Below are 10,704 nucleotides of genomic sequence, written 5' to 3' on the forward strand. Positions count from 1 at the left end.
TTCATCTTTGTTATGATGATGATGCATACCATCTGTAACAGGCGGAATTCATAATTGTTACACTTTTACTTATGCTGTTTTATCGGTTCGTTTGTGCAGTTTAAAGGAAGCGTTGACCATTACAGAGCAGTTTTTCTAGAAGCAAATCACTTTGCCGATAACCAGAACACGCCAGTTTTTAAGTTTTCTGGTGTTTTCCGGCAAACTTACAAAACGAAACAACAACAAAAAGGAAGAGAATAAAAAACCAGTTTAAAAATTTATTACTGTCGATTCAAAATGCACGTAACATCATAAATACATATATGCTGGTTCCTCTATTGACAGAGATATCGAAAATCTTCATTTGGGTCTGAGCAGTAGAAATAGATTCTTGGGCAAAGGTTACTCTACCAATGGTGCCTAATCCATTAGAATTCCCCTTTATTGTGGGATTTGAACGTCCATTTGAGCACTTAACAATGCAGAAGTGTCCAGCTTTGGTTGACATTCGGTTGTGTTGACACGTACCGACTTTAATCGCGCGGTCTTCGGAAGAACTCGGTAATACATCGGGCGATGTCGCAAAACGTTGGCACAATTGGGAGATAAGGGTTAGCCTCAAGACAGCAATTTCTTTCTTTGCTCTTGGAGTAAAAATTCCAAATGTTCCGCTCGTTTCATGGCAGCCTGTGCAAAAAGAGAAAAAAATGTGTGTGAAAAAAAAAAAAAAACCATGGATCTAGAAAAGTATTTTCATTGGTCAAAGGCTATCACTGATCTAATTTCCCGTCAAAGTTTAACTTTTCATTAGCAAACAGAAAGAAACGAGTGTCAGACGGGTGAAAACAGCAGCTTCCGCCATGCTCAGATTTGAGCAAACTTGTGATGCGTATGACGAGATTGAAAACATGGGTTCATGAAAAACTGACTTCAGAACACTCACCTGGTGTTGTTCCCGCAGTGTTTTCATAGTTTCTTCTTTTTTAGCTATGGCCTGCCTTACTCTAGCGGTGTAAAACAGATAAAAATTTTCAATAAAAAATAACGAACTAGACACGTACAAACTCAAAACCTGTAAAATATCTGCCGGCGATCAAGGGACACCTCAGGCGATAAGGGGATTGAAAACTAAGAATAAAAATATATCTCAGCATTGTTCATATTTAAATGGAAGAAAAATGCAAAGAGCAATATTTCTAACGACCACGGATTCGTACAGCTTAAGATGCGGTCATGGATGCTTTATCGAAGCTCGTTAGTCGATCAGATCGTTTCAAAATCTTTGCGAAAATTCCAAATTACCAAAACTGTATACCAAACCGACTAGCATGGCCACGGACGTTTATCACAATTTTCTCACTACAACCACTCTGTAAGTATCGCTCTTCCCCCGCCCCACCCCCCTCAAAATATTTTTCAGAGCTCAGGTCTCAGGTCTCCCTTGCTCTCCCTTCCGATTCCAGCAGAGTTTAACCCACCAGCCACATGATCTTTGCGTCTTAGGCAATTAACCAACCTCTTGTGTACTTCCTCCATTTCTTGCTCTTTCTCTCGTGTAACTCGTTCTATTTCTAATCTGTGACGGGCCTTCATTTCGCTCACTTCTGTTTTCAAACGCTTGTTGTCTTCGTCAGTGGTTACAAGCCTAGAATATGCAGAAAAGAATTGAATATCTGCTAACAACATAACGTCATTTCCGAGTTGCAAAACTCTCACTTTGAAAACGAGGCTAACTGAAATGGAATTTTCAATCAATCATCAGAGGCTTCGCACCGACCCTCGTCTTTAAGCAGAGGCATTCAACATCTAGCAAATAGCTTAACAAATATGTTTTTCTGGATTAAAAGTGAAAAATTCAAAGTTTCTGAATCTCTTTGCATAAAGGCATTCGAAAAGATCGTATTTTGCTTGAGCTCACCGGAACCAAACTATTTTCAAAGGCAATTCGGAATGAAGGACATCAGAAGGAATAAATGGTAACTCAAATTAATAAATCTACCCAGCTTCAAGCGCGGGAAAACGCGTGTGACCAGACCGCGACTGGCTTTTAAATGTTTGCATTTAATTGGTTTGGGATAAATTCACGTGAGGGTGCTATTATTATTATTATTATTATTATTATTATTATTATTATTATTATTATCATTATTATAGAAAATAGAGAAGGGTCAAGCAGGGCTTCCCTAGACTCAACAGCTATATCATATATATATATATATATATATATATATATATATATATATGGGTTTTTTTTTTTTTTTTTTTTTAACTGAAATGTTTGAATTTTAGAGGCCGGGAACATGTCTTTTTTAACAGGAAAAATAGTTCAACTGTTTAGAAATGTAGGATTACAAGCCACGAAGTCGCCATTAAAAACGTTGTGCAACTTTTTTAATAAAAATTTAAAAAAATATATTATTATTATTATTATTATTAGTACAAACCTGTCAGCGAACTCCTGCCGAATGATGTCGGCCACCTTCCCTCTCTCTTCCTGTAGCCGTTTGGCCACTTTATCAATTCCTTCCACTTCTTCATCTTTTTGTTTCAACATGCTCTTCAAACGCGCATTTTCTCCTTCAACTTCGGATAAGCGAGCCTGTAACAAACGAGTACTTCTGCCATGACTGGGAATTTAAATAAGTTGAATAATAACTGGAATGTGAAAAGAAAAAAAATTGGCAAATCCCCTTTCGTGAACAACTGATAACATTTTCGAAACACCTAAGGGTTCTTCATTATAAATGGAGGTGTTCTTGCTAATAAAACAGAGGGTCGCAAACCGGAATCAAACACGGGCCAAATAAAACTGAAAATCTCACTCTTTCATCATTATACAACCGAGGCAACCGGTCAAAATATAACTGCAGATGATAATTGACGGTTTATCGTAACTAGAGGGCTTTTCGATCGAGTGTCGTAAATCCAAAACCAAAGTAATCACCACGGCCAATCAGAACTCAAAGTAAAACCAACCAAACTGCTCAAGGCGCGGGAAAACGCGGGTGACCAACTAACTGATACAAATTCGTGCTTGTTTCTTACCTTCATGTTGTTGTATTTTTCCTGCATATTCCGTTCAGATTCTTCTAGTTCTTTCAGTTCAGATTCGTATTTATCTCTCACTCGCCTAAAAGCCAGAAATACGCCGTCGTTAGATTTCGTGTTTTCTTAAACTTTCGATAGTGCTTCTTAGAGCAGAAAAGGTCTTTTTTTATGTTTACGGCACATAACCAAAAATGTTTCTGTATTCCCGAGTTAGTTTTGCGTCTAATTGGTTGATTTAAGTTTACGCGAAGTTTAAAAATTTTAAAAGCAAACTGACAAATTAAGTATTCTAAACTACATTTACGACTAGCATCACGACAGTAATTGAAAGACCAAACCAATCTAACAGTACTTCCAATCTAACTGCATTGAAATACAACATGGACTTTCCACTCGTCGATCGTTGATGACTGAATACATTTTCGCCTTTTTGACTAAACCTCATATGAAATCAGGCTTAGGTCAGGAAGATGTCAATTCTAGACACTTACTTGATTCTGTTCTCTGCGGCTCGCTCACATTCTTCTCTTGCCAACGATGTCTCTTCTTCCAATCTTGAAATCACCATTTCAATTTCCTACGGTAGACAATATGCGTAAAAGAGAGACAGAAAACAGATAGATAGACACAGACAGACAGACACACAGCCCGGAAGACAGACAAGCAGATAGATAAACAGACACACAGGCAGACAAAGAGGCAAATAGACAGGCAGGTAGGCAGACAAACAGACAGAGACAGGGTAAGTTAGTACTATCAGCTGAGTTGGTAACGTAAATTGGCCACCGTAGAGAGTTTCAAAGCTGACTTTTCGAGCGTTAGCCCTTTTTCAGAGCGAATGACAGACAGAAAGACATAAAGGTAGGCAGATAAATAGAGAGAAAGACAGGCGGACACAGATGAAGAGAAAGACAGACAAAACCCCCAGCTATTAAAAAGTATAACGAAATGCGAAAGTAAACATCAATAAATTGGCATGAGCCTCCCCTCAAGAACACTGAGATGAAATAACGAGAATAATTTCTGCAAAGCGTAAATCGTCGACTTTACTTACTCTATCGCGTCCTTCTCGAACAGCTTCTTTCAGCTCCCGCTCTTTAGTCATTAACATGGCATCCTGTAAACAAACGCACAAAAACAAAGAGGAACAGTCAGGCAGCCTAGGTAGATACCTTCGGCATATTTCTGAGGGAAAATGAAGGGCCACATTACTTTGATTTATTCTTTAGAGGTCAGGTTTCCAGAAACTCTATGATATAACCGATTACTCAAAACCAAAAGAGTAAATTTGAGTTCTGTCTTTAAAGTACCCTACCTGCTTCTTCATGTAATTTTCAATCCAGCCCTGCTTCTCAATTTCAAGTCTCTCTTTCAACTCATTCATTTCCAACTGCAATGCAAACCAAAACCCACCTTAGGTTCAATGATTCCCTCAGTTAACTTGTATTTAACAGATAGAAAAAGACAGAAATGTCTGAATACACAGAGTGAGACATCTATAAAACTCTAATGAAGCCACTACAAGTCTCAGCAGGTTAGATGTCGTAAATGTAGCAACAGAGGAGTGTCGTAACCCCTTACGTAGAAAAAAATATACGCTCAATCTACTCGCAATTTGCTCTGTCGGTTTATATATTTGCAGAGTCCTTAATTAGGCTGAGAATGGCCGTGGCAAGAACGTTGAATTTAACCAAAGATTAAATTGAGCGACAATATATCCATCCACCATAATGCTACTAAAGATAATTGGCCGGCAGTAATTTGAATATTTCTTTACCTGGTGTTTTCTTTCTTGATCATCAATAGCTCTTTGGTGTGAAGTTTGCATCTCTAGGATTGACTTTTTGTGAGATTCCTACAAAAATAAAAACCAACTAAGTACCAAAAACGAAACGAAACGAAGATTGCTGAAACCTTGGGATAGTCTGAAAACAGTTCTGTCCTCACGCTCGTGGTTTATAAGGCTAGAGAGGCTGTATTTCCGGACGTGTTTAACACCCCAACTTCAAGAATATTAGTATAAATCTACTAACATTCCAACACAAATGCTGTAATTTAATTGGTGACACTACTAGTAATCTATTCCGTGATAGAAAGTCACGTGACAAACCTAATAGTGAGTGGTTGTAAACGACTTAAAGAAAAACTTGAGCATAACTTGTCACGTTTTGAGTGACGAGTAGATTTAAACAAAACCACTTAAATTTTGAGCACACGATTCATATCGAGTCATCACGAGCTCATAATCTAATTCCCCTTTAGTTCGGTAAAACAGAAAAACACTCAAGAGGCCATGATGAATGAAGAAGAAACAAAGATGGCTAAAGGTGGAGAAGATCAACACGAATTTCGAACAACAAACTTGAAAAATATTAATAGTAATAATGATTACGTAGGCCAAATTAGACGGTCTTACTTGTCCCATTGGACTTACTCCTAGTTTGATTGGTTTAGCTGTGGTTCCAATTCCACAGGACGCCTTTACTTACCTCTAAGGCAGCTCGCGCCTCGTCTAGTTCCTGTCGTTGTTTCTGACCCTGTAGTGCTACTCTTTCCTTCTCCTCCTGTACTTCAGCGTACAGTCGCCGCCTCTGTTGTTGATAAGCTTGTTCCTCTTGCTCCAGTTGCTTTTCATACCTACAAAAACAAAGGAAATGAACACTTAATTATACAAATCTCCGAACTACTAGAACAAAAACTCGTTTAAGTTTACCAACCATCGACGATGATCTACTATCTGCCGCACCGGCTGTTGTTTTAACTGAAAAGAAAATTCACACCTGAAAGAATATTTACCTTTGTTGAGAGAGTTCTCTCTCTCGAGCACAGGCATTTTCCTTCTCTCTTTCCAGCTGATCTCTCAGTTCTTCTATTTGCTGAATGTACCTTCTGCCTGCACGTTCATCGGCCTCCAGCAGCTCCGCCTGTCATCGAATAATTCACAATTGTAAAACATGTTTTCACTGATCAGTCATTAATCCTTGCGGACACTATGGGTGACAACGAGAGGGAGCCACGTGAAAGTATTCAATTATATCTATTTTGTAGCAAGAAAAGGCTGAGCTTCTGATAGAAATCGAGGCGCCAACGATCACAGTTTATCAGAGAAAACCAATCGGATTTCCAGATTCGCAATACGCCATGATCAGCAGATACCAATGAGGTTCCCACCTGATGAGTAGACTTGATCTTTTTCACTTCCGCTTTATGCTTGGCAATCAGTTTTTGAATGTCAGGTTCCAGTCCTTTGACCGTGACTTCCTGTAAATTTCAAACCAAGTTTACAAGGCGTAAGGCTAAAATTGCACACGAGTTAAATGGCCCACACAACTAGGATCTAGTTTGGTTTCCACAGGAGGAAGCAATTTCCACTCCCTTGGAAGGGACGCTAGTCAATTGCAGATGCTCTCGGCATTTTTCGCGTGTTCCTAAAAAGTTGTTTGTATCTGAACCATTTAAATTCCACGTTGACGAGTGGCAGTACGTGATTGGAGCATCTCGCCCGAGAACTCAACCCAGGTAAAGGTTCGAACCCAGACCTCTCGATGCTGACTCAAGGGCGCTAACCAAATATATACCGCGTTCCCCACAAGGCATAAAGCGTTTTAAGCATTTTAAAATTACTGGAAGCGAAACGACCATGTCACTAAGGATTCTTTACCTTGATTTGTTGAGTTTTCTCATTAATCCATTTTTCTCGTCGTAATTTTTCTGCCGCTAGTATAACTTCCTTTTGTTTCTTCAATTCAACTTGATGACTGAAAAGGAAAGATAGTCTTGTTGTTTCCCCTATAAGATATTATTTCTCAAATTACGACTGGTTCCTGATGCCATCAACGAAAGTGAGGCCACAAAGACTTTTACTATTGTTCTTTAAGAATATAGAACGAGGAACTTCTCTCTAATCTCTCAATGGCATTGAAAATTTCATGACCAAGAAAGTTCATGAAGAACGTTCACTAATCAAAGAGATTTCTAGGATGACAGAGAACAACAACACACGAATTACAAATGTAGGAGGTTCGAGAATTTTCAGGAAAGCCATCAATTCATTCCAGATAGATTTTCTACAACAGACAAATAAAACGCCCTGAAGGCTACGCCTAAAGACAGTGTATTATTAACCCTTCAACTCCCAGCAGGGATTAACATGTAACTTCTCCCTAAGATATCCCTACATTATTAAGCAAACAGGCAATCAGAATACTCAAACTTATCAGGCAGATGTTGTGACCTTGATCTGACATCAAATTCTTGGAACTAATTTACAAGGAAATGCGTGGCAGCTAGAGGGGAGAATTAACAATCAGATCTTGGGGGTTAGAGGGTTATACTCACTTTTCTTCCATTTGCTTGACTTTATCTCCGTACTTCTTGTCAGTACTTTTCAGTTTGTTCACTACTTCCTCACACCTCTCCCCTAACACCTTTTTGTCATCAATCAGCTGGTCTATGAAGGACAAATGTCTCTGTATGGCTGCTTCATACTCCTGACGTTGTATGGCCAGCCGTTGTTTAGCGTCCTTTTCCATCTCCTTCGCTTGCCTCAGGGTGAATTCACCTGTTGGTTCTAGTGTCAGAGCCAATACATTACCAATAGAGTAATTATAGACAATGACAAATTCAAAAGAGCATATATTTGAATTTTCTTTCCGACCGATTAAAAAACCATAACACAAAGCGTGAGAAGGGTAATTCACATCTTCAAACAAAAGATTACTTCCCACCCCTCCCAGACTACCGTATTCTTGCTGAATTCCAGGACATTTCCCATTCCCTCCCTTATTATTCCCCACTCTTTCCCATATTCTATTCCCTGGAAGATCATTTCCCATTTCCTCGAAAATCATTTCCCATTCCCTCGAAGATCATTTCCCATTCCCTCAAAGATTATTTCCCATCCCCTTCCAAATCAAATCCCATCCCCTCCAAGATCATTTTCCATCCCGTCGAAGATCACTTCCCGTCCCTTCGAAGATAATTTCCCATCCCCTCCCAAATCATATCCCATTACCCCTCCAGATCATTTTCCATCCTCTCGAAGATCATTTCCCATTCTCTCCCAGATCATATCCTACCAAAGCTCTCTGCAGCAGATCATTAGTCCTTTTCTTTTCCTCCAGTTCTATTTTTACCGCCATCATAGCTGTTGTAACATCCGAAGCAGCTGCTGCTGCTGATTCTAGCGCGGCTTCTTCCTTCCTGCAGCCAAGAAAGAGTACTTACAAAGTCAAGATTATGACCATTGGTTGTGTCTAATCCCCCCTCCGTTCTCCCTGAAACCATGAGCTCCCCCCTAAAATAATTCTCCAACCTCCCCCGCCCCCTCCCCCTTGCAGAAATTACTGACTGGTCCCTACGATTGAATATTACCTGGTTATTGCTGACTGCTCTTTTCGAGGGATTACAAAACGCTCCACTCTTAGAACTGTACCAATTCCATCCATGTAATATTCCCGATGACTCTGAGCAAGCTTGATCGAAAATAGAACAAACAAACAAACTATCAGATACGATTATGGCTCCTGTATTGAGTTGGAGAACTTATTTACAGGTAACTTCAGGAACCTGACCTTAGAGTAAAATCACTTTAATTGAAAGGATCAGCGTATCGTTCATATTAGAGACGCCGACTTAATTTTGCTAATGCCATATTTCATGTATTTTTTTTTCGCTAAATTTTACGAGTAGTCTTCCTGCTTCGATTTTACAGTTCCAAATTAAAAAAGGGTGTGATCTTATCGGCTCAGTCAACCTATATTTGAACTAAGCTCGACCTTTCAAGGGGCCTTATGTGCCTTATTGCACTGGAAGAACTTTGCACTGTAACCGTATTAGCGAGCAAGCCTCGCGGTTTGTCAATGTTATCCTATGTGCCTTATGAAAAAAAGCATTGATAATCCATCACACTTTGAGGCACATTGGTGTAAGTATCGTGCACTCAGTTTGGCGCGCGTAAAGCGTTAACGCGCGATGAAGCGCTCCTCAACAACAACAACAACAACAACAGCATTTATTTAAACACGATAAAAAATTCAGCAAAAGCTGATGTGGTCGTGTACGGACAATAAAACTAAATTCCTAACTAAATCCAATAAAACTAAATTCCTAACTAATTATAAGAAGACTAATGTAAGATTTCTACATATTTTCAACAATAAAAATTCTACATAGTACATCATTATAACATACGTGGCTTAAAAATACACTTGAGTGACTTTTTAAAAGCGTCAACGTCTTGAATTGATCTCATTTGATTTTCCAGAGCGTTCCACCGAGTAATTGACTTGTATGAGCATGATTTCTTGACCATATCGGTCTTAGGTCTAGGTAACTTAAATGTCATTTTCCTCCTGAAGTCGTAGCTACTTACATACTTTTCAAAGTGACGGCTCATAGGACGTGGCAAAAGATTATAATAAGCCTGATGCGCTAAGATTAGTAATCGTTTCTCATACATAATCTCTAAGGTATTCCATTTTACTGTGGCAAGAACCTCCTTGCTTGGAGTACACCAATCCAAGTTAAATATTATTTTCGCCGCTCTAACATGTATAGATTCTAAGCTTGAGAAAAATACTCGACCACAAGAGCCCCAAACTAACATACCATATGTCACAGACGGCAGAATAACCTTAAAATAGAAATCAATTCTTGCCTGTATAGGAAGGAAATACAAGGATTTAAGTAAATTCAACTTCTGCGTATATGACTTAGCTAATTCCGATACATGATGATCCCATTTAATCCTCTTCTAGGAAGTAAATTCAACTTCTGCGTATATGACTTAGCTAATTCCGATACATGATGATCCCATTTGATCCTCTTCTGTTGTGTTTGCTGCTAAAGCGCGACGCTCACTCTACATGCGCTCAAGTTATCCGAAGTAAATACCTGGTCAAATTCCTTGACTTCTCGTCCTCTTTCGTGTTCATTAAACAGAGAGTATTTCTTGGCATTGCGCCATCGTTCTCTCGTTCTCGTTCGAGCAGCGAGGACCAAGTTGGGCGTGTTGGAGTAAACAGTTGGAAATTCAGGTCTGCCATCACCGTATGTTCCTGGTTGTGTCGCCTTACTACTGTTCAGCTTAGCTGTCCTTCTGTCCTGGAAACAATTCGCTGTGGTGTTACCAAATGTGTTGCCGTAATGCCAGAACTTGGCTTGGGGACAATAGCCTGCATAGCTAAATGAAAACAAAGGTGCATTTTGGTATTGTTGAAAATTAAGCCTAACTGTTCTTAGTTCATCTCGTCAAATAAATTTCTGATTACGTTTTTTACCCTGGCACATGTCTTGGGTTTTGGAAAGTTGCCCGGTTTGTTGTGTTAAATGGGGAAAGCATTATAAGAACTAAGGTTGAGTGAACGAGGAAGTTTATAGTATTACTATTACGTCACAAACACTTCATGACGCAACAAAGTAATGAAACCTCTCCCACACCTTTCCATTTTGTGGTGAAATTGAGCGTATTTAAAATATAAATTCCGTGCATATCAAATTTGGTTGAAACTGGTCAATTTGTTGGTTTTAGTCTCTAGAGAACGTGAGCAGCTGATATCCCTTAACTAAACCAAAAAACTCATTTAGGACACCGTTTGCGACCTCTTGCGCGACCTCCACGCTCTTGGGAGTTGGCCGAGTTAGCACTGGTATCTAAATTCCTCGACCCAATCC

General features: G+C 39.3%; 2 protein-coding genes across 4 annotated transcripts; both read right to left on the reverse strand.

The window, feature by feature from the left end:
• Positions 1-246: 246 nt before the first annotated feature.
• LOC149038634 (centrosomal protein of 131 kDa-like) lies at positions 247-8,014 on the reverse strand. Of its 3 annotated transcripts, none has more exons than XM_089184908.1 (14): positions 7,369-8,011; positions 6,692-6,788; positions 6,202-6,291; positions 5,827-5,954; positions 5,520-5,667; positions 4,808-4,885; positions 4,346-4,420; positions 4,085-4,147; positions 3,522-3,607; positions 3,028-3,112; positions 2,427-2,581; positions 1,510-1,627; positions 926-986; positions 247-669 (listed from the first exon to the last, which is right to left on the reverse strand). In XM_089184908.1, exons 1-13 carry the CDS (start codon positions 7,878-7,880, stop codon positions 966-968), a joined length of 1,656 nt encoding a protein of 551 aa, XP_089041034.1. In that variant the 5' UTR covers positions 7,881-8,011; the 3' UTR covers positions 247-669; positions 926-965. The 3 variants fall into 3 exon arrangements, 2 of the variants coding, with proteins under 2 accessions (XP_089041034.1, XP_089041033.1); XM_089184907.1 differs by having other exon boundaries at positions 1,499-1,627; positions 7,369-8,006; XR_016180458.1 differs by lacking the exons at positions 247-669; positions 926-986 and having other exon boundaries at positions 2,427-2,637; positions 7,369-8,014.
• Positions 7,931-10,478, reverse strand: LOC149038635 (ciliary microtubule inner protein 2C-like). Its single transcript, XM_089184165.1, has 4 exons — positions 10,471-10,478; positions 9,925-10,213; positions 8,404-8,504; positions 7,931-8,232 (listed from the first exon to the last, which is right to left on the reverse strand). Exons 1-4 carry the CDS (start codon positions 10,476-10,478, stop codon positions 8,076-8,078), a joined length of 555 nt encoding a protein of 184 aa, XP_089040291.1. The 3' UTR covers positions 7,931-8,075.
• Positions 10,479-10,704: the final 226 nt, after the last annotated feature.

The sequence above is a fragment of the Pocillopora damicornis genome, chromosome 10, assembly GCF_964200805.1.
Source record: "Pocillopora damicornis chromosome 10, jaPocDami1.2, whole genome shotgun sequence".
NCBI classification, from domain to species: Eukaryota; Metazoa; Cnidaria; class Anthozoa; order Scleractinia; family Pocilloporidae; genus Pocillopora; species Pocillopora damicornis.